This window comes from Rhinatrema bivittatum, chromosome 4 (genome assembly GCF_901001135.1).
Source record: "Rhinatrema bivittatum chromosome 4, aRhiBiv1.1, whole genome shotgun sequence".
Taxonomy (NCBI): domain Eukaryota; kingdom Metazoa; phylum Chordata; class Amphibia; order Gymnophiona; family Rhinatrematidae; genus Rhinatrema; species Rhinatrema bivittatum.
The window spans coordinates 169,850,841-169,875,923 of record NC_042618.1 but is presented as its reverse complement, the minus strand read 5'-3'; the positions used below and the strand labels follow the sequence as shown (position 1 = coordinate 169,875,923).

General features: G+C 39.8%; 1 protein-coding gene across 3 annotated transcripts in view; it reads right to left on the bottom strand.

Annotated features, from left to right (window-relative positions):
• BAIAP2 (BAI1 associated protein 2) overlaps nt 1-25,083 on the bottom strand; it is a 248,898-nt gene that overhangs the window by 45,747 nt on the left and 178,068 nt on the right. The window contains exon 14 of one of the 3 annotated variants that reach the window (XM_029599207.1): nt 24,944-24,979. The exons of the other annotated variants lie outside the window; for them this stretch is intronic. Within the exon in view, the coding sequence (XP_029455067.1) occupies nt 24,952-24,979 (28 nt within the window). The 3' untranslated portion in view covers nt 24,944-24,951. The remainder of the gene's footprint in view (nt 1-24,943; nt 24,980-25,083) is intronic. 3 annotated transcript variants of the gene reach the window in all.

The window sequence follows — 25,083 nt, the reverse complement described above, 5'->3', positions numbered from 1 at the left end:
ATTGAAATAGTCTGTTCAGTGTACTGCGGCAGTCAAAAAAGCAAACAATGTTGGGAATTATTAGAAAGGGAATGGTGAATAAAACGGAAAACGTCATAATGCCTCTGCATCGCTCCATGGTGAGATCGCACCTTGAATACTGGGGTGGATTTTCATACTCCGCGAATAGGCCTACTTTTGTTTGCGCTCCAGACGCAAACAAAAGTACGCTGGATTTTAGTAGATACGCGCGGAGCCGCGCATATCTGCTAAAAACCTGGATAGGCGCGCGCAAGGCTATCGATTTTGTATAGCCGGCGCGTGCCGAGGCGCGCAGCCTACCCCCATTCCCTCCGAGGCCGCTCCGAAATCGGAGCGGCCTCGGAGGGAACTTCCTTTTGCCCTCCCCTCACCTTCCCCTCCCTTCCCCTACCTAACCCACCCACCCGGCCCTGTCTAAGCCCCCACCTTACCTTTGTCGGGGGATTTACGCCTCCCAGAGGGAGGCGTAAATCCCCGCGCACCAGCGGGCCTCTTGCGCGCCGGGCCGTGACCTGGGGGCGGGTACGGAGGGCGCGGCCATGCCCCTGGACCGCCCCGGGCCGTAGCCACGCCCCTGTACCCGCCCCCAAAACGCTGACACGCCCCGAAAACGCCGCGACGACCGGGGCCGCCCCTGACACGCCCCCCTCGGAGAACCCCGGGACTTACGCGAGTCCCGGGGCTCTGCGCGCGCCGGTAGGCCTACGTAATATAGGCTCACCGGCGCGCAGGGCCCTGCTCGCCTAAATCCGCCCGGATTTGGGCGGATTTAGGCGAGTAGGGCTCTGAAAATCCACCCCACTGTGTACAATTCTGGTCGCCGCATCTCAAAAAAATATAATTGCGATGGAGAAGGTACAGAGAAGGGCTACCAAAATGATAAGGGGAATGAAACAGCTCCCCTATGAGGAAAGATTAAAGAGGTTAGACCTTTTCAGCTTGGAGAAGAGACGGCTGAGGGGGGATATGATAGAGGTGTTTAAAATCATGAGAGCTCTAGAACGGGTAGATGTGAATCTGTTATTTACGCTTTCGGATAATAGAAAGACTAGGGGGGCACTCCATGAAGTTAGCATGTGGCACATTTAAAACTAATCGGAGAAAGTTCTTTTTTACTCAATGCACAATTAAACTCTGGAATTTGTTGCCAGAGGATGTGGTTAGTGCAGTTAGTGTAGCTGTGTTTAAAAAAGGCCTGGCTGGTGGGGAAAAAAGTTATTCTACTTAATTGGTTGGAGATATCTGCACCATCGTATTGGACTTGGCGTAATCATTTTCATCGAATGATGTATATGGACAGTTTTACTTCTAAGTTGTCGCCAACGCACCGAAGACTTTTCTTGGAGACCTGGGAGGTATATGTGCAGACTTTGCCACATCGGGCTCGCAGCTTGATCCTCAATGCCTGATGTTTGTTTGTTCTTCTTTTTTTTTTTGGGTTAGTGATAGACCCATGCCTTCAATGTTATGATTGGACTCTAGTATACATGGATGTCTCAACTGGTTTGTCAGCCATGCCTTGGGTAGGGGGAGAAGCGGGACGGGGAGGTTTGGAGAGGGTGAGGGTTTGGGGATAAGCATACTGGACTCCTGTTCCTTCTTGTTTAAGCAGAGCTAGCCCGCTATAGTTGTTCAATATGTCAGACTGGGGGAGGTATCAGAGTGCAGCCTCTCCTAGTTTGTTGGCGACATGAGTATTCTCTAGGGTGGCTCTAGAGATGTCTTAGACACAGTTATAGATATCTGGAAGGGGGAAAATTGAGGAGTGTTTCCTCATGGTTCTGTGATTTGTGTCATCAATATCGTTTGCTGTATTATGTTTGCTTGTCTGTTATCGGCAAAGTTTCATATTGTGTCTGAGGATCACTCAATAAAAATTGTATTACAAAAAAAAAAAAAAAGGATTGGATAAGTTCTTGGAGGAGAAGTCCATTACCTGCTATTAAGTTGACTTAGAAATTAGCCACTGCTATTACTAGTAACGATAACATGGGATAGACTTAGTTTTTGGGTACTTGCCAGGTTCTTATGGTCTGGATTGGCCACTGCTGGAAACAGGATGCTGAGCTTGATGGACCCTTGGTCTGACCCAGTATGGCATGTTCTTATATATATGATGGTGACCTGGCTGAGGGACTGAGCAGTTTACCTGAGTCCTGCTTTGGCTAAGTTTAAAAAGTCTAAATTAATATAGCATTCTTCTATATTTTTCCCAATATATATTGATTTTCTCACTGTTTTGAATCTATTGTTGTATGTGGCTGGATTGTTTTCCGAATAAATACTGCATATTTCTGCTGTGTTGCTATCTATCTTGTGTGTGGCTGATTAATTTAGTGAAAAAGAAAAAACCCTCCAATAGTTAGTGTTTTTAGTTTTGCTGTTTTTATTCTGTCACATGTTGCTGGAGTCTTATACTTCTTCCTAGAAAACAAACGTATTTGCTAATTATTTTAAATTCCCTCAGGCCGATGCAGTAAGGCGCGCTTGGCCGAGCGTACCATTTAACCTGCAATTGGCCATGCATTTTCGATGTGCGTCTATTACCCCTTATATAGTAAGAGATTTAGTGCGTCAAACGTGCGGCCAAACCCCCGAAAACTAATAGCACTCATCATTTGCAAATACATGTTGAGGCTATTAGTTAGTCCCCGGGATACTGAAAGTAAAATGTGCGGTCAAGCCGCACATTTTACATTCAGAAATTAATACCTACTCAAGGGCAGGTGCTAATTTCTGAGCAACCTGGTAAAGTAAACAAGAAAAGCAGAAAATACTGCTTTTCTATACACCCTCAGACTTAATATCCTAGTGATATTAAGTCAGAGGAACCAAAACTTTAAAAAAAAATCTGCCTGCTGGTCAGCGGTTAGCAAAACGGACGCTCAATTTTACTGGCGTCCGTTTTCCTAACCCATGGCTGTCAGCCATGGGTTAGGAAAACGGACCATCATCCTTCATTGTTAACTTTCGTAGCTAAATTTGAAGAAATATTTCTACAACATCATGATTTCACACAGAATCAACTATGGCGCATATATATAGATGACACCTTTATGATTTGGAAAGGAGAAATAGAGATATTTAGATTTCATGTATGGCTCAATAGTCTTGATGTTAATTTTAAATTCAGTATGAATTTTGATAGGAAATTAATAGCTTTCTTAGATATTCAGATCAAGATAGGTAAAAGTACATTTCATACTGATATTTACCATAAACCTCAGACAGCAATAAATTATTGGATTACAAAAGTTGCCACAGTAAGGCACTTATTAACCTTCCTTATTTGCAATTCTTGAGACTTTGCAGATTATTTATTTATTTATTTAGCATTTTTCTATACCGAACTTCATGGTTAAATACCATATCAGATCGGTTTACATCGAACGGGGGATAGAGAAAAACATGTAACAGAAATGGAACAGTACAAAATACTCAGAAGAGAGCAGTAAGTTACATTAAACAAGGACTATAAACTTGGAGGTTTTACAGCTTAGAAGTAAGAAGAATAGAAGGCCCAAGAAGGGCAATAACTTAAACACAAAAGTTGTAATGGATTCAGATTAAACAGGAAACAATATTATCTGAGGAGTTAGGATAATCATAATAATAGGCAACAAAATAGTAGCATGGTTCCGTAGCTCGTGAATAGGTTGTTTGTCTATTGTGAGTCTGAAGGATCCGAGAAGGCTTGTTGGAACAGCCAAGTCTTAAGTTTTTTTTTGAATGTTAGTAGGCATGGTTCTAGCCTGAGGTCTGCGGGGAGGCTATTCCAGATGTTTGGACCTGCAAAAGAAAAAGCTCGGACCCTAGTCGAGACGAGGCGAATAGCTTTGGTTGGAGGGGATTGTAGCGTTCCTTTATGGATTTCTCTAATTGGTCTGATGGAAGTATGGAGTTTGAGAGGGAATTCAAGGTCAAGATGAAAATAGTTATGGATGGACTTATGTATCAGGGTGAGAGATTTGTGAAGGATTCTGTGGTAGATTGGTAACCAGTGTAGGTTTCGGAGAGTGCATTATATTAATTATATTAATTATGCATTGATAAGACATTTAGACTAAGATCACTAGAGATGAAATCACATTTAAGTAGAAATTATCCAGTAAAACACAGATTTAGGCTACATGCGTGCCTTAGAACATAGTAGACGTGATTTACTTAAACCAAAAAAGGGAACAAATAATGTAATATGTCCGCTTACCTTTACTAATATGTCAAACAAAATTAGCAAAAGTTTAAGGAAACATTGGAAATAGTATAAAGCCTTTCATGTTTTAAAGACAAGACATTAATGATATCCAACAAACGTGAGAAAAATTTGAGAGAGATGCTTGCCCCATCAGCTCTTCCACAAAAAACTGACAAAGACATAAGACCATCCGGACATCATCCTTGTGGTTCCTGTTCTGTATGCAAAGTCAGTCTTAAAACAGACAATATAGTCATTAATGGCCTACCAAAACCTTTCAAACTTAAGTTTCACAAACTGCAGGAGGTTATCATCTATGTGGCAAGATGTTCTTGTAATAAATTATATACAGGCAAAACTATTAGACCTTTAAACAAAAGAATTATAGAGCATAAAAGTGCAATCAGAAATTTGAAGGTAGACAGTTGAACAATTTTTGCTGATCATGCTTTTGAAGATTACAAATTGTGTGATACTGAAACCTCAATTTAATTGGAGAGGAGGGAATATAGATAACATGCTTGAGATTGGAACAGATGTACATTTATAAGTTTGAACACTAGAGAGTAGATTTTAAACTGTCCGTGCGCTTAAATCCCGGTGTTTACGCGTGTCGCCAGGCCTTGCACGCGCCAGGCAAATTTTCAAAGAGGCCTGACCACGTGTAAACGCCGTTACACGAATAAGTGCCGGGCCTCTTCGAAGGGGCGGGCCGGGGGGCATGTTCTGGGCTGGGGAGCTGAAGTAAGAAGTGAAACAAAGAAAAAAAAAAAAAAAAAGAAAAAAGGGTAGGGTTTATGGGGTGGGGAGGTTCCCTCCCGGTCTGCTCCTTAATTGGAGCAGACCGGGAGGGAACTGGGGGAAGGTCAGAATGTGTCACCATGCAGAAATTGCAAAGTCCTCTCCCCCTTGCGCGCGCTGCCCACACAAACACGTGCGGATTATAAAATCCAGCTCGCTCATGTGTGTGGCCAATGTACGCACGTTAGAAAATCGGCGCGTCCATGTGCGCGCTCCAGGAAGCACGTGCACATGAATGCATGCGTGCAGAGTGGAAAATCTACCCCTATATGTCCTAATAGTCTCAATCAAGAGATTGATTTTTCTGTATTTCTATAGTCTCTCTTTCAAATTCATATTTTTGTACACTGCCGTATATGCATGTAAATTATAATCGCTATTAGTATATATTTTTCTTTATTCTTCAGTTACATTTTTGGTGCATTTTTACTATCTTTTGTTAATTTTTTTTTTATATATAACTCAATGGGCATATAATTATTTTTACTTTGTCTATTAGTAATTACTATTAGTTATTTTTTTTAATTATATATTATAATTTCTATTTTTATATTTTTCTTCCCTGTGAATACCAATCACATGGTCCCCCCATTTTTGCTCTGCCTTTTAAATACTATTGTTTTTTATTATACATATAGGGATAGATTTTCAAATGTGAGCACGCTTCCCGGCACGCACACAGACACGCCAATTTTATAACATGCGCACGTTATAAAATCTGATGGCAGCACGCAAAGGGGGGGAGAAGTTCTGCAAACTCTGCACGGCAACGCATTCGGGCCTTCCCCAGTCCCCTCCCAGTCCGCTCCAATTAAGGAGCGGACTGGGAGGCAACTTCCCTACTCTCCTAAACTCCCTCCCTCTTCCCCACCACCTAAACCCTACTTATCTTTTTTTTTTTGGTTTGCTTTATGACTTACTTCAGGTCCCCAGACTGAAGTAAGTTGCACGCGGCGGCTGGCTGCCGGCGAGCGAGTCTTCCGGACAATGATCGATGGTGCTGGCCCGACCCGTTCCTTTGAAGGGGCTCAGCAGTTATGCGCGTACCGGGGTTTGAAAATTCGCCCAGCATGTGCAAGGCCTGGTCATGCACGTAAACCCCAGGATTTACGCGCGCTGGACATTTAAAATCTACCTGATAATTTATACATTTTCTCCATATAACTCATTGGGTTTATAATTTTTCATTTTGTCTATAGTATTACTACTTATTATTTAACTACCATTTATAACATTTCAATTTTTAGTGTATCCTGTTTACACAGCCACTCTCCTCCTATTATTTTTAGTCTCTTTGTACACCAATCATATGTTTCCCCTGTTTTTGCTCTGTTTATTAGTACAACATTTTTGACGTCAGATTTATTTTATTTAATTTCCTGGTACGTCATCTATGAGGTTTGTTTTTTTTTTTTTTAAAGGGTTACACAGCTACTTGTTGAACACATTGTCCTGTAATTCAGAAAGTAAGCCATTCTATTAATCAATCCAGGTTGTCTACTGCGTTCGTTTAATCCACATTTTGCTATAATATGACATGCTTGCACTATGTTACTTATACCGCTTTCACAGTTTTAATTTTGTCTTGCACATCTCTTGACATTTAACTGCATAGACTGTACACTTCCCTCACATCGCTTTCCACAATTGTATTTTATTTAATGGCAGTACACATTGCCTAATAGGTAAAAATGGCAATTTGAATTATTTTTCATTTGCGATCCTTTGTCACTGTGCTCTATCAGCTAATTCAAGAGCTTTGGTGTCAACTATCTCATTTAAGTTTCCAGTACGTCATCACCGCTTCTTTGGAGGGATATACACTGTCACTTGTCGCACACACTGTCCTGTAATGCAATAAAGTAAGCTGCTCTTTATCATGCAAGCTTGTTTACTCTTTTATCCACAGTTTTGCTATTCGAGATATTTCTGCACTGTGTAACTTACACCTCTGCCATTCTGCCTTGCCATTCATAATTATTTGTACGATATGTGGGTTGCCATATTTTTTTTTATGACAATACATGTTTGTAAGACATAACAGAATTAACTTTCTCTCTTTACACTTGCATAATTTATTATCGAGCACTTTGCTTAATTCTTTCATTTTTTCCCTTTTAGTATCTACATTTTGCTTTTACAATAATAGTTTTGGCTCCGCATTTACATTAATTTTCAGGTACACTGACAATTCATTAATGATACCCTCAAGACTTTACTCTGTAATATAAGCAAGTAAGCTGCTCCAACAATTACTTTAAATTTTCTAGTCTGATTCACATCACGATTTATGTTAGGTTATAATCACTGTTCACTCACTTTAACATCTCTTCCGGCATCCTTTTTAATGACAATCACACTCCTTGATGCTCACTTTTTAAAACAATTTTCAATTTATTTATTTTATTTTAAACTTTTTTATACCGGTATTAGTAGATATATCATACCGGTTTACATCATAACTGCAGGCTGAAATTACATTAAACAGGTACAGGGTGAGGGACTAGAAGGAACAAGAGCGATGGCTAGAAGCTAGCAAACTAGTGCAAAAACGAGTGCAATAAATAGGTAAACAATGTAATAAATGGCAAAACCTGGTAAACAAAGTGATCAAACTTTATACATAAGCTCCGGTAAAGTATTGTTGCAGCAAGGAATAAGAGAGGAGGGTCTAATCTGGGCTTATTTCTTAAATGACAATACCTATTCGCTTAATAGGTCAAAATGAAAGTGCAATAGTTAAGCTGGGTTTTTTTTTGTATTCCTAGCTAAAATATACATTTCACAGTTTTATTTTTACATTTGTCACCATTTGCCACCAATTTAAATTACATTGGTCTCTGTCGAGGGAATACAGAGCTTTTATACCAATCCTTCATCCTGGGTTTACATTTTGTATGTTGGTTGTTTTTTAATTTTATTTCTATTGGTTACATGTTTTTACAGCTACTCCTATTTGAGAGCTGTGCCATTTGAAAGTTGCAACATTATTTATTTTGCAACACCAAGGTATATATAGTCTTTTTTTTTTTTTTTTTACCATATACTATAGGAGTTTCTATATGCATACACATAATTTTACACACTTTTGTCACTGATTATGAAATCCATTTTATCTACTCTCACCCCCTCTCTCGTTTTCCTTTTTATACCTATATCTGTAATTATGCCTATTATATCTGTGTAATTTATTACTTTTTAATATTTTATTAGTTTTATTTGATTAATATGCTAATGCAGATGTGTTTTTCTTTTTCACCACTTGTTTTCATTTAAAATCCATATTTTATTTTCTATATATGTTTTTGTTTACTTAAATTTATATTCTGTTTTTGTTTTATTTTTTTGTTACATTGCTATTCAGCCTCTGAATCAACCCATTTAGGTCGAAACTTGGCCAGAGTTGGGCTATTTGGATTTTTTTGTTTTGTTTTTTTTTTACTGTTTGCCTACTGGCTTTGATAGACAGTCTTCCGGTAAGCTACATTGATAACTTTAATGCATGGCTCAAAACATGGTGCAAGGAAGAAACTTTTGGATATATTGGAGACTGTCGCCATGTATGGAACAGTAAGACTATGTCAAAGATGGCTTACATCTGTCAGTAAAATAGTGCAGTGCCTCTGTCTAAGTCAGAAGTAAAATATACAATCAGAGGTCCTATACAAAATATTATATTCTACAAATAAATCTTTTTTATTAAACACATTTCATATGAATCATCCTCCTCTAATACATAGGAACTCCTAGCTAGACAATCTATAGTAAAAACCACTCACTCATTCGTTACCCCCATTCATACTCATCATACACATGCAGTTTACTAACATAAAAAATACCTCAACATGATTAATATATCAATAAATTTCTTATAACCATTTCATATAGTATACAACGCACTCCCTCTCAGTGTATAACACATATAAAATTGAAATATATTTATATGTTCAATCACCCGACGACGATCTCATTTCGTCCGCCGTAGCAGACTTCCTCAGGGATATGTTCATGAACGTATTAATTAATCACGTTGGAGTTGGTTATTGCACCTCCCGATCACCATACTCATAATAATCACCCTAGTTCTTCTTGTAACCCTACTCCTTAATATGCCTTCCCACGTCTAGCCGAAACTCCTGAATCAATACATAAATAAAACAATTTTATCAATTCAAACGTATTCATATATTATAACATAAACTATACAGAGTCAGTAAACTACCCCGCCGTACTAAAACATTGACTGACCACATCCGCTAGCAAAATAATCAAATGCTCCGTTCACTTTTGTCTTCTTACATTCCGTCAAAGCTGTTGGTATTCACGGCATTACCAATCTTCTTTACATGTATCTTCCCTTCATCTTCTGTGAACATATAGTGCCATAATATATATTATAAATATCCCTCTACCACAACAACCTTATTAAGATTATCAAAGTTCAACTCTTCAACCCCATATCTACAACCTTAGAATTAACATACCTTATACTTGGACCAACAAGCAGACCTTCTTCTTACATATCACTTAAAAGCGACGGCTTGACTTGTTCCGCATCAGCACGCTCTGCTTGAACGGACTGCTACCAGGAAGTAGCCACGTTCTTTTAAATATCACTCTACCAATCAGAGCCGTACGCTGTAAGTCCGTTTTAAATGTCTACAACTTTATTTGGACCTGTGAACTGACATCCACTCCCCACATCCGAGAACCGTCTCTCTCTGGTATAACAAGAATAAGAAATGTCTACACCGATTCTACTTCTATCAAACTAGACCTTTTAAACCGGTACAATACGGTATTCAAAATATACCCGATACTTCAGATGTCACATGACGGAGGGTATCCTCAAATGTCTATTCTTTGAATATAACCAATCATCAAATACCACATATATTTATCCGATACTTGCCTGAAGTTTAATTAAAATGAAAAACCATCTCCGCATAATCTGTTAATAAAATGCCTCCCATTCCAATGAATCATTTAACCCCCCTGGACGTACAGTATTCCACTGAAAAATGTATTTTTGTTCAATTTTATGCATAATCTGTGTCACTTCTCCCTGAGTCTTAATTTCACATTGTTGTATCACGAAATAACGTACCTGGTCTACGGTGTGCCCTGCCTCAATCCAATGTGCCACCAAAGGGGCACCTTCTTTGACAGTTCTTATTCTGCTTTTATGTTCTATGATTCGCAACCTAATTTTTCGTGTAGTATAACCAATATATACAAGTCCACATGGGCACACTATCCCATAGATTACCATAGCTGAGTCACAAGAAAAATTCCCTCTCAATACAAAAGAATGTTTCCATTGAGCTGGCTTAAATGTTTGGATTTCCAAAACATTTTCGCACACCGAGCATCCTGTACATTTATGTTGACCCCATTGTAATGTAGGCTCAGTCAAATGCATTCTAGATAACAACGATCTGATGTTAGTACCGCGTTTCATAGCAAAAATCGGTGGCTCTTCAAACCCTGGTAATGCTCTCACCAACTGCCAATGCTTCAATATGCACTTTTTAATTTGATATACCTTGGTGGAAAAAGGTAACGTGCAAATTGGTCTCATCACTGTACTACGGGGGCTAGGCTGTAATAAATTATCTCGGTTGGCATATAATGCTCGTTTGTAAGCCCCTCTAATGCATTTATGTGGGTAGCCTCTTTCTTCAAATTTCTTCATTAACCTTTTAGCCATCACTTTATATTCCTGTACAGACGAACAAATCCGTCTGTACCTGAGAAACTGACTAATCGGTATACTTTCCTTTAATTTCTTGGGATGAAAGCTCTGGAAATGCAGTGTAGTATTGCGATCCGTGGGTTTAGTATACACTGAAAAAACCAGAATACCATCCTTTACTGTAATCATCATATCCAAAAATGGCAACTGCACTACACTTGATTGAAAAGTGAACTGCAAATGTGGGTCACACTGATTTACATATTGAATGAATTGACCGAGGACTTCTTCAAGGCCTTCCCAAATAAAAAACACATCATCGATGTATCTTTTAAAAAATGGAATATATGTGAAATATTGAGATGAATAGATGAATTTGTCTTCAAAGATCCCTACATAGAGACATGCTACTGAGGGGGCTAAGGGAGAACCCATTGGAATCCCTTTGATTTGTGTAAACAAATGCTCCTTAAAATGAAAATAGAATTGAGTAATAATGATCTCTGCTAACTGACTGATCACTACTTTTCTAGATGCTCTTATACCTGTTTTACTTAGTGAGATGTTAATTATAGAAAGAAAGAATAATGTAGTTAATTTGTCTTCAAAAAATTTTGGGGAGCCCATATTGAATTTGTTGGGCAAGGGGTTGTCTTTTATCCCAGTTAATAGATATAATAGCTTTTCTACTCAGATTGAAATACACAAATTTTTCAGACGTTTGAGACTTAGGGATTTTTTTGGACCATCTTCGATGGATGCCAGGGATAAACTATATAAACCTTCTAAATGGGTTCCGACAGAGCCACCTCATCCCCTTCTTGTGGCATTTGAGACTATGGTAATTCGTGACATAGGTTGTATTGAGGAACAGAAAGAATGGTTAAAATTTAATACATCTCGACAGGATATGGATAGCATCTATCAACTACGGGAGGACACTGATATTATTATACAAGGGGCTGATAAGGGGGGTGCGTTAGTCATAATGGACACCCAGGATTATGAAGCTGAAGCCTGGTCACAGTTGAATAACACGGAGTTTTATAACCAGATAACAGGAGATCCAGGACACGATATTATGATTAATATCAATCAGATCGTCACTAGAGCGAAGGAACAGAGTGTGATTTCACACAAAGAAGCAAAATATTTACATATCGAGTCATTTACTACTCCATATATATATTTTGTTCCAAAGATACACAAATCTTTAGCGAAACCCCCTGGACGGCCTATTGTTTCAGGCAGAGGCTCCGTGTTTGAAAATGCAGCAAAATTTATTGACCAAATACTTCAACCTTTGGTTAAAGATATTAAGTCTTATGTTAGAGATACTACAGATTTTATAGGCAGTTCAGGTTATATAAGCAAGATTAAATGCGGGTCTAAGATGGTGACAGCTGACATCACGGCACTCTATACAAATATACCCCAACAGGAAGCTCTTTCTATAATTAACATCTCACTAAGTAAAACAGGTATAAGAGCATCTAGAAAAGTAGTGATCAGTCAGTTAGCAGAGATCATTATTACTCAATTCTATTTTCATTTTAAGGAGCATTTGTTTACACAAATCAAAGGGATTCCAATGGGTTCTCCCTTAGCCCCCTCAGTAGCATGTCTCTATGTAGGGATCTTTGAAGACAAATTCATCTATTCATCTCAATATTTCACATATATTCCATTTTTTAAAAGATACATCGATGATGTGTTTTTTATTTGGGAAGGCCTTGAAGAAGTCCTCGGTCAATTCATTCAATATGTAAATCAGTGTGACCCACATTTGCAGTTCACTTTTCAATCAAGTGTAGTGCAGTTGCCATTTTTGGATATGATGATTACAGTAAAGGATGGTATTCTGGTTTTTTCAGTGTATACTAAACCCACGGATCGCAATACTACACTGCATTTCCAGAGCTTTCATCCCAAGAAATTAAAGGAAAGTATACCGATTAGTCAGTTTCTCAGGTACAGACGGATTTGTTCGTCTGTACAGGAATATAAAGTGATGGCTAAAAGGTTAATGAAGAAATATGAAGAAAGAGGCTACCCACATAAATGCATTAGAGGGGCTTACAAACGAGCATTATATGCCAACCGAGATAATTTATTACAGCCTAGCCCCCGTAGTACAGTGATGAGACCAATTTGCACGTTACCTTTTTCCACCAAGGTATATCAAATTAAAAAGTGCATATTGAAGCATTGGCAGTTGGTGAGAGCATTACCAGGGTTTGAAGAGCCACCGATTTTTGCTATGAAACGCGGTACTAACATCAGATCGTTGTTATCTAGAATGCATTTGACTGAGCCTACATTACAATGGGGTCAACATAAATGTACAGGATGCTCGGTGTGCGAAAATGTTTTGGAAATCCAAACATTTAAGCCAGCTCAATGGAAACATTCTTTTGTATTGAGAGGGAATTTTTCTTGTGACTCAGCTATGGTAATCTATGGGATAGTGTGCCCATGTGGACTTGTATATATTGGTTATACTACACGAAAAATTAGGTTGCGAATCATAGAACATAAAAGCAGAATAAGAACTGTCAAAGAAGGTGCCCCTTTGGTGGCACATTGGATTGAGGCAGGGCACACCGTAGACCAGGTACGTTATTTCGTGATACAACAATGTGAAATTAAGACTCAGGGAGAAGTGACACAGATTATGCATAAAATTGAACAAAAATACATTTTTCAGTGGAATACTGTACGTCCAGGGGGGTTAAATGATTCATTGGAATGGGAGGCATTTTATTAACAGATTATGCGGAGATGGTTTTTCATTTTAATTAAACTTCAGGCAAGTATCGGATAAATATATGTGGTATTTGATGATTGGTTATATTCAAAGAATAGACATTTGAGGATACCCTCCGTCATGTGACATCTGAAGTATCGGGTATATTTTGAATACCGTATTGTACCGGTTTAAAAGGTCTAGTTTGATAGAAGTAGAATCGGTGTAGACATTTCTTATTCTTGTTATACCAGAGAGAGACGGTTCTCGGATGTGGGGAGTGGATGTCAGTTCACAGGTCCAAATAAAGTTGTAGACATTTAAAACGGACTTACAGCGTACGGCTCTGATTGGTAGAGTGATATTTAAAAGAACGTGGCTACTTCCTGGTAGCAGTCCGTTCAAGCAGAGCGTGCTGATGCGGAACAAGTCAAGCCGTCGCTTTTAAGTGATATGTAAGAAGAAGGTCTGCTTGTTGGTCCAAGTATAAGGTATGTTAATTCTAAGGTTGTAGATATGGGGTTGAAGAGTTGAACTTTGATAATCTTAATAAGGTTGTTGTGGTAGAGGGATATTTATAATATATATTATGGCACTATATGTTCACAGAAGATGAAGGGAAGATACATGTAAAGAAGATTGGTAATGCCGTGAATACCAACAGCTTTGACGGAATGTAAGAAGACAAAAGTGAACGGAGCATTTGATTATTTTGCTAGCGGATGTGGTCAGTCAATGTTTTAGTACGGCGGGGTAGTTTACTGACTCTGTATAGTTTATGTTATAATATATGAATACGTTTGAATTGATAAAATTGTTTTATTTATGTATTGATTCAGGAGTTTCGGCTAGACGTGGGAAGGCATATTAAGGAGTAGGGTTACAAGAAGAACTAGGGTGATTATTATGAGTATGGTGATCGGGAGGTGCAATAACCAACTCCAACGTGATTAATTAATACGTTCATGAACATATCCCTGAGGAAGTCTGCTACGGCGGACGAAACGAGATCGTCGTCGGGTGATTGAACATATAAATATATTTCAATTTTATATGTGTTATACACTGAGAGGGAGTGCGTTGTATACTATATGAAATGGTTATAAGAAATTTATTGATATATTAATCATGTTGAGGTATTTTTTATGTTAGTAAACTGCATGTGTATGATGAGTATGAATGGGGGTAACGAATGAGTGAGTGGTTTTTACTATAGATTGTCTAGCTAGGAGTTCCTATGTATTAGAGGAGGATGATTCATATGAAATGTGTTTAATAAAAAAGATTTATTTGTAGAATATAATATTTTGTATAGGACCTCTGATTGTATATTTTACTTCTTACATCTGTCAGTGGCAGGAAAACGGATCCTAAGTGAAAAATTTAAATTGTACGCCATAAAACATTTAAACTAGAGGTCGGGGTGGCAGAAAGAAACTAGTGTCACTCCCTGACATCTCCAAGACATGGGGGGGGGGAAAAACCAACAAAATTCTGCTGAATAGGGCAGATAAAATGTCCAAAAAGAGTAGCAAGCTGAAGGAGAGAAGATGGAAAGCTATGAGCACAAATGCTGGAAGTCTGGGCAATAAAATCCCAGACTTGCAAGCTCTAATGGTGCAAGCAGACTTCGACAATGTTGCTGTTACAGAGACATGATTCATGGAGTTTTATGACTGGGAAACGGCACATCCCAGGCTATAACTTATTAAGGAATGATAGAGAGGACAGAAAAGGAGGAGGAGTTGCACTTTGTCAAAAACAATATCCAAGCAACTGAACTGCAAGGGATGTGAGGTGGGGAAGAAGGATTATGGGCTATCCTAAAAAAAGGATGATGGTACTTCCATTTATATTGGTGTGGTCTACAGGCCTCCAATTCAGATAGAAAAGCTGGACAGAGATGTGATCAAAGACATCCAAAAGGTGGGAAGGAAAGGAGAAGTGTTGCTCATTGGAGATTTTAATCTGCCAGATGTAGATTGGAGTATCCCTTCTGCAGAAACTGCAAAAAGTAGAGAGATAGTGAATGCCCTTCAAGGAGCTAAGCTCAAACAAATGGTAATTGACCCCATGATGGAGGGTGTGATACTCGACTTGGTGCTCACAAATGGGGATAATATTTATAATGTTCGAATATGTGCCCAACTAAGCACCAGTGATCAATAGATGGTATAGTTTGATATTGAAAATAAGATATGAGAAAGTCGCATGAAAACCCAAGTTTTGAATTTCAGAAACATGGACTGTTGAAATGAGGATGTTCCTGGAGGAAGAACTAGAAGACTGGGTGATAACGGGTGAGGTGGAATAATGGGCCAAATTAAAAGAAGCTATTACAAAGGTAACAAATCTATATGTTAAAAAAGAAAAAAGTAAGAGGAGAAAGAAACCGATCTGTTTCTCAAAGGAAGTGGCTGAAAAATAAAGAAAAAAGAAAAGCACTTAGGAAGTATAAAGGATCCCAAGAAGAGGAATACAGGGAAGAATACATGGCAAAACTGAGGGAGACAAAGAAAAATCAGGAAAGCTAAAGGTCAAGTGGAAGAAAGGATTGCCAAAGAGGAAAAGAGAGGTGACAAAACATTTTTCAGATATATCAGAGAAAGAAGGAAGGCCTGAAGTGATATAGTGAAATTGAAAGGTGATGAGGAGCAATGTGTGGAGAATGAAGAAGAAATGGTAGAAATTTGAAATACTTCAGTTTGGTGTTCACTAAAGATGAGCCTGGAGAAAGACTGTTGCTGTTCGACAAGATCGTATATGGGAGTGGAGTAGATGAAACTCCATTTAAAGAAGAGAATGTATAGAAAGAGCTAGGAAATCTGAAAGTGGACAAGGCCATGTGGCCAGATGAGGTATATCCCAGGATAATGAGGGAGCTCAGATGTGATGGCGGGTCAGCTGAAAGACCTGTTCAGTAGATCCCTGGAAATGGGAGTGGTGCCGAATGATTGGAGAAGAGCGGTCGTGGTCCCACTTCACAAGAGTGGTAGCAGAGAGGAGGCTGGAAATTACATGCCAGTTAGCCTCACTTTGGTGATGGGAAAATGAATGGAGATTCTCCTAAAGGAAAGGATAGTGAACTATTTAAAATCTGGTGGGTATTTGGACCCCAGGCAGCATGGATTCACCAAGGGAAGGTCCTGCTAGACAAATCCAATTGACTTTTTGATTGGGAGATGAGAGAATTGGATCAAGGATTAGCGCTCGATGTGATTTACTTGGATTTCAGCAAAATTTTTTATACGGATCCACATAGGATGCTCGTGAATAAAATGAGAAATTTGGGTGTTGGCACCAAGGTGGTGAAGTGGATTACTAACTGGTTGACTGACAGGAAATAATGCGTAATGGTAAATGGAACCTGCTCTAATAAGAGAATGGTGTTAAGTGGAATGCCTCAAGGATCGATTCTGGGACCAGCTCTGTTCAATATCTTCGTGAGTGACATCACGGAGGGGTCAGAAGGAAAAGTTTGCCTTTTTGCAGATAAGATCTGCAACAGAGTGGACATGCCTGAAGGAGTAGAGAGAATGAAAAGTGATTTAAGAAAATAAAATGTGGTCGAAGATTTAGAATCTGTGATTCAATGCCAAGAAGTGTAGAAAACCAAAAGAGCTGTATGTGATGGTGTGAAAGTTTATAGTGCATGGACCAGGAGAGGGATCTTGGGGTTGTAAAGCAATATGACAAGATGGTAGCTAAAGCCAGAAAGATGCTGGGCTGCAGAGAGACAAGTATAGCTAGCAGGAAGCAATAATGAGCTCTCTCACATACCCTTCCCCTGGTCCAGTCGAGCATCCAGCTGTGTTCAGGCCAACTCCCAGCTAGTCTGAAGAGCAACCCCTCCCCCCTCTTCCGGGTGGACGATCCCGGTTATCCATGAGCTGACCCCACAGGTTTGAAAACGGGACAATCTCATCCCAGGATTATTGGATATGGGAGTTCGGGAAAGACACCCACTTCCATCATGGCCTGTCCTGCTGGAATTGTTAACAGGACTTGACATCTGTTTGTTCCCATGTAAATACGCAAGTGTCTTTCTTCTTGTGGTTGATAAGCTCCTCCTGAAGCAAGCCCTCGCGAATGAGAGCTTGCCACACCCTGAATCGACCAGCACTTGGGTGGATACATCATCTAATTCAACTTGAATTATAAAGTCCTTGGGTTTTGAATGTGGAGTGTCCATGAAATTGCAGCTTTGGAGCTTTGACCAAGTGTGGCACCATTCATGCTCCCAGTCATTTTCATTCTGGGGCTCTAGCCCTGCCTCTGGTTTCCTTTATGTTGCTCTGATACTTTGCCTTCCCCTTTTATGTCTTCTATGCCAGGATATTCCTCCTCCTCTACATGGCCCTCTGCTGAACAGAACAAGCAGGTTGGTGTGGCAGGTTGCCCTCCTGCACTGTCCATTCCCTCCAAGGGTTTGGTATCTTCAGGCTGTAGATATGGGCAATGCTCTTCAACATGTCTCTTCTCTGGGCAGAGGGCACAGAAAGTAAAAGCATTCCCACCCCAACCTTGTTCCAACCTCACTGATTCCCTTTTTCTTTCGACTTGAGGGATGCACCTGTTTAGGAGTTTCACTTTTTCCCATGTGTATTTCGCCTTCCACATTCAGCTGGGTCACATCCATAACTCTGCCCCCTCTTAACGACAGTGCCTTGCCAAGTGACCTCTCCAACCACACAGTTAAAGCATGTGGAGGGGACTATAACCTGGGCCCGGGAGAAGGGCCAGTTGCCTGTGAAGAATGCTGCTGGGGAGCTTCATTCCCTGCATGGGCTGTCCGTTTAGCCTCCTTGGACCACTGGGCGTTAATTGCACCTGATGGAAGGCTTCCGTCACTTCTAGGGCTCTTTGTGACAACAGACCCAGTTTCACATGGGCCGGTCAAGCCCATCCAGGAACTGTTCAGAAGCACCTGTTGGACCTGCTTCTAGCCCGGTCTTTGCTTCCGGCTGCAACCATTTCCAGCTGGCATCCTTTAAGAGGTGAGAGATTTTGGAGGCTCTCCCTGGCTGCAGGGCACCCCGCTGAACTGCTGATGGTACGTTTGAGATATACCCAGCTCTTTCCAGGATAGCGTTCCCATCCAGGTTGGCTGCTTGGAATGCTGTCTGACTTCTCCCCATGAACAAGTTAGTCAAGTAGGTTGTCCAACTCATTTTGGGCCAACAGTCAGGCAATCCTCTCAAAGTTTTCAGGAAGACCACTGGGTCTTCACCAGCCTTCATTTTAAGTAAGATATGAGGCACTGAGGTTGCCTGCAGCATCTTGTTCAGAACAGCCTGCACACCCCTCCCCTAGCTGAAGTAATGCTGTGTGCTGCTGCATCAACTGCTGTTGTACCAGCTGCTGTTGGCTAATTTGTGTTTGCAAGGCAATCTGTATTTGCTGCTGGCCAGTACTAAGAAGTTGATCAACTACCGTATTCCGTTGCTCTTGTGCTGGCCCAGTTACATACCTTTCCAGGATAGGAGAGCGGAAAACAAAAAAAACAAAAAAAAAGTTTGCTGGCCTATCTAGCTCTTACTCCTGGACCCCTGACTAACCAGGTGAGGATAATCCCCCTGGCCTATGCACAAAACTGGGGTTGGAACTCAGGCCCAGGAAAGGAAACTCTAGAGTTTTTTTCTCTCTCGCCTCTGCCTGGTACTTTAAACTCCTGTGCTCTGGTGCACACTACAGTGCTGCTTGGCTTCAAACTTCCTGCAGGCTATATATATTCCAAACAAACTTTTCTTCCTTCTGGAGACTTTGGGTTTTCTCTTTACTAGGTTTACAGAAAAAGAAAATCTCACTTCTACCATCATATGTGGTAAGTCAAGCAGTGAGTGGCTGGTAACAGACAGAGAAAACAAAAGATATGTTCTGGTTATAGCTTAAGTGCACTTCATTTACAGTGGAATTAACTTCAATCTGGCAGCACAGACAATATCACTTTTCTTACTTCAGGTAGCTCTCTCTCTGCTTCTTCCCCCCCCCCCCCCCCCGCTCTCCCTGGCCCTGCCAACTTAACCCCCAACCAAAGGGAATTCCCCTGGATAAGAATCCCTTGTGATACTGATCCTTAAGCAGGACCGGGCCAGATACCTGTGGCTGGTCCTTTAAGGTGATTTGAGGGAGTTTATGAACTCCCTCATAGTCCATTGCTGAAGCCTGAGAAAAGGCATCAAGAATCACAGATTGAGCGAGTGATATGTTTTGCATAGTCTTCTGTGTCAGACAGGATTTCTCTGAATTGTTAGAACTCTGGCTCTGGTAATTTACTTGAATATTTTTAGTTTCTGCAGATTATTGAAGAGGTTCTGGATCATTTGTAATTGCTGCACTTCAGCTCTCCACTGCAATGTTGCACCTTTGAATACTCTTGCCTATAGCATCAAGGATCCTTGGATCTAATCCTGGGGATATTATTTAAATATATGTCTGGGTTTTTTTTTCATTGCTGACTCAAGTGAATGAGATAGTTGGACTATTATGGCTGGGACAATTTTTGGATTCTGTATTTGATGTCCACATTTTTTTTTTTTTTTTGCTACAGGCATTATGGAATAGGGCATTTTCTACAATTTGGTCTGCATGTTTTAAACTGCTTGATGCATAGGTACTGCCTTAAACTGTTTTGATGGCTGAATACACTGCAGAATTCCTTGGTTAATATGATTTTTTCATCCTCCTGTAGGCTAAAAGGTACAACTTCTATCTTTGTATAAAAGTTTGATAGGTAGTATCCGCTAGTGATGTTGATGCTCTGTCAGATGGAGTATCTGGTGAATCATTAAAACTTTTCAGATATTTGCAAGGTTTTAATGATGCACAATCATCAAACCTTTTCCAAAGGAAAGAAATAGGTATAACTAGGGTTCACGAAATGAAACTTCAGGGAGGACGACTCAACCAATGTCCGGAAGAGGCGGCAAAGATGAAAACAGTGAAAGAATTCAAAGGGGCATGGGATAAACACTGTGGATACCTAAAAAAAAACCCTAGATTTTTCTGTGCTCCAAAGAGTTAAGCAGCTATTTTAGTTTGAAGTCTTAATATACTAGCAACCTCGGGGACATTATGCCACAGGGGCCGCAAGTGGTACTGTAGTGATCTGGTCCTAATCATCAAAGGCATAGTCCCATTTTTTTTTAATGACAATATCTATGTAGCCATCCGATGAACTTCAAGTGATTTGCTATTTTTTCTTTTTAAAAGAGACAGCTGACATGGAGAGCGAGAATAGTGACCATTCATGAAGCAGATGAAATTAGACTGAGGGAAAGGAATGTGGTAACGCTAACATGGGAACTCCTGCACATGCCTAGAATGATCTGGAAAGAAATAAGACTAGTGAGGTAATCAAATTTGCAGATGATACAAAATTATTCAGAGTGGTTAAATCACAAGCAGATTGTGATAAATTGCAGGAAGACCTTGTGAGACTGGAAAATTGGGCATCAAAATGGCAGATGAAATTTAATGTGGATAAGTGTAAGATGATGCATATAGGGAAAAATAACCCAAGCTATAGTTAACACATTAGGTTCCATATTAGGAGCTACCACCCAAGAAAAAGATTTAGGTGTCATAGTGGATAACACATTGAAATAGTCGGTTCAGTGTGCTGCGGCAGTCAAAAAAGCAATGTTGGGAATTATTAGAAAGGGAATGGTGAATAAAACGGAAAATGTCATAATGCCTCTATCGTTCCATGGTGAGACCACACCTTGAATACTGTATACAATTCTGGTTGCCGCATCTCAAAAAAGATATAGTTGCGATGGAGAAGGTACAGAGAAGGGCTACCAAAATGATAAAGGGGATGGAACAGCTCCCCTATGAGGAAAGGCTGAAGAGGTTAAGGCTGTTCAGCTTGGAGAAGAGATGGCTGAGGGGGGATATGATAGAGGTCTTTAAAATCATGAGAGGTCTAGAATGGGTAAATGTGAATCGGTTATTTACTCTTTCGGATAATAGAAGGACATGGGGGCACTCCATGAAGTTAGCATTTGACACATTTAAAACTAATCGAAGATAGTTTTTTCATTCAACACACAATTAAACTCTGGAATTTGTTGCCAGGGGATGTGGTTAGTGCAGTTAGTGTAGCTGGGTTTAAAAAAGGATTGGATAAGTTCTTGGAGGAGAAGTCCATTACCTGCTATTAATTAAGCCGACTTAGAAAATAGTCACTATTACCAGCAACAGTAACATAGGATAGACTTAGTTTTTGGGTAGTTGCCAGGTTTTTATGGCCTGGATTGGCCACTGTTGGAGACAGGATACTGGGCTTGATGGACCCTTGGTCTTACCCAGTATGGCATGTTCTTATGTTCTTACTCAAAGAAATTTCTGTGTTAGGAGAGTGAATACTGATTCGGCACCATCTGATGACACCACCCATCTTGTGTAGCTGCTTTGCTGTGCTTGTCCGTGGAAAAGGATATTAACCATCTGCCGCAATTATTAAAGAATGGACAAAAACAGCTACACCTGAACTTGAACAAAACTGAAAATCTAGGGGTTCAAAACTACGAACAGGACTATGAACTCATTTTAAAACTGCAGGTCAATAGCCTGGGGATTATGATGGACTCGACACTAACTATGCAGCCCATATCCAGACATTTAAAAGCTGCCTATTCCACCTGCACCACCTGAAAAGACTCCATCCTTTCATTAAAAGGACAAGTCTGATCAATGTGGTCCATGCTGGGATAACCTCATGACTAGAATATTGCAATGGGCCATTTAATGTGCCACCATTGAAGAGCATACCACCTCTAGTTTATTCAGAACATATCACAGCTATTCTATACGAACTGCTCTGGCTACCAATACTGTACCCAGCCAAATTCAAAACCCTAACCTTCAAAGCCATGAGAGGAAAAGATCCAGAGCACATGAAGGACTTCTCTCACTATACATCAGCCACGACCTAAAGATCCTCCCACAAAGCTTCATGCCATCAAGAAGATATCAAAAAGGTCCAACACCCAGCAACGAGTCTTCTCAAGCACAGCCCCCAACCCTATGACGCACTCCACTTCACCAGATTCAGGACTACCCACTGTCAGGCCTTCAAAGTGAGCTGGGCCAATAAGCAGGCATCCCAGAAGAGCTGAACCACAAGTCACTCAGCATGCTAAACCCCTTGTTCTCCTCCTTACTAGGTATATAATCTGCTCCTAGGACTCAAGACTACATGATATTCAGTTGAACATTAGTGTATTTTTTGTATGTTATTGCATCCATGTTTACCTTGGACACTGTACCTCTTGCTTTACCCACCCTATGATACTCTATTCATTTATCCAAATTGTAGTACATTAAGCTGTTGTACCTGCTTTGGGTTAATTGAAAAAAGATGGGTAATAAATCCTAATAAATGGTAGACTGTGTGAAGGAGGACTAATTTGCTCCCAAGAGTGGGAGAAACTTTACAGGCCTAGAGAAGGAAGACCTCAATATCTAAGTGAATGTGTATGAGGATAGGTAAAAGATGCATTAGATCAATCAGTTAATGAGTTTCCTCTGAATGATAGGGATCAGGTATAAGCAGTTTTCAAAGCATATGATTGGATGGTTATTGGCACCAGCTTTAAAAAAAAAAAAGGAGGCTTTTAAAAATGTATTTACTAAAAGTTATCAGAATTTACAAATTATATTAAAAACAGAATAGACACGACCCTTCATGTAAGAGGCACATTGCAAATGCACAGCATGACATTACTGAACACTTTGCGTAGAGAGGAATGGAAGAACCTTGATGGACTGCTTTCGAGCAATGTGAATTCTTTTCAACACAAACAGCTTGAAAAGATGAACAATAAGCACACACCACTGTTAAAGGACATTTTCCTTATATATAATGAAACATGCAAAATTACTTCAGTAACTGCAAACACACTTAAGCTTTCAAGAAAAAAAATATATCAATATATCACAAAGTAATGAAAACATCCAATTGGCCAAAGCCTTGGCTATTATCTACATGTAAGAGCACACAGATGTTTATTTTTATATAAATATACTTATGATAGACAGATTACAATTCTCTTATCAGAACAGACAGCTGAGACTTGTGAAGAGTAAGTGGAAACGGTACAGAGAACTAGGAGCCAGCAATTTGCTCCAGTGGAAAAAGCACTAGCTTTCTTCTCCCTCCAAACCATTCATGATCATAAAAAGCACAGCTCCTACACCATGCCAGTATTCAAAGCTCACCTGATCACATCCCCTCCTTACCTTGTCAGGACCAGTTAGCTCTCCACTCCCATGCCCAATCGTTGCTGTGCTGACTACGGGTCAAACCCAACCAGATTCCTGTTCACTACTATGCTCACTAATATGTATAGGCCTTTGATGAAAAAAAGCAGAAAAATTTTCTTTTTAAAACAAAAAAAAGGGAAGAAATGGACTTTAAAATTAAAACTTTCCTAGCAGTAGTTCCATTTCAATGTTTTCCTATGAATGCCTTTCCCCCCATCCCATTAATAGCTTGCTGTCTTCCTACTGACTTCACCTCAACACCAGAGGGCCTAGTCCCAGACTTCTGCCCACGTTAGCATTGTATTGGTCATTCCATTTTAAGATGGAAAGACAAACCAAGGAAATAGTTTTTCTAACTCACTTTATCATAAGGATTCATGGGATTGCCCTTTTAACAGGATTAACAATACACACCCAGATTTTTTTCAATTTTCCATTCTTCCCAAGATTATTGCTTGCAAGCAGAAGTCAGAGCAGCAGGCACAGTAGAAGCAAGAAGATTAGGAGACTGTTACACTTCGCCCCAGCAGAATTATTAAGGATTTGGTGTAAGTGAGCAGGTTCTATGGCCTAGTGTCATGCAAATACAAAAATGTGGTTGAGACTGGAAATTGAAATATTGAATGGCTGAACAGTGAGCAAGAGGAAGCCATCATGTGAAGAAACTTCCACCAAGGATCTAGTGAGTGAGCAAGGGACTAGGTGCAGAAATCCTAGTGCTCCAGTCTGACTTAGCAACTGCTCCACAACCACTCAGTCGGATGAAGAGAACAAGCCTGACTCTAGATACAGTATTAGGAATTTAAGACTAGGGTTTACAGTTTTAATATTGTAATATTCCAGTCATGTGTCACATTTTGTGGATTAATGAAAGTTATTAACTTTCATATATGCACTGAAAATGAGAAAGGACTTCTTTGATGCTAAAAGTGTAATGTACAATGCACACACAGAGTAGATATTTAAAGGTGAATTGCATCAGCATTTTTCTATTATGTTGATCCATTTTTACTTTTCAGAAAAATAGATATAGATCAAGAATGGTTGCTTTGCAGTTTTCTCCCATTTTTTCAGAAAATCAGAGACTGAAATTTTATAGCTAAACTATTCATGATATGCCTCCCTCAGAACAAAGTCAGGAGCCAGGTCAGTCCAGAGCACTAAGCAGGGGGGGAGTGGGAGTGTGATTTTTGGCACATGAAAACTGTAAACTTACAATACATCTCAAAATCTGGCAACTTCAGCATCAGAACTGTAAGGGAAAAAAAGCATTTTTGACATGAGTATATGCCGTTATTAAGCCTTTTGGAAAACTGCATTAGGACTAAAGAATTTCTGCTGGCTGTCAGACACCTG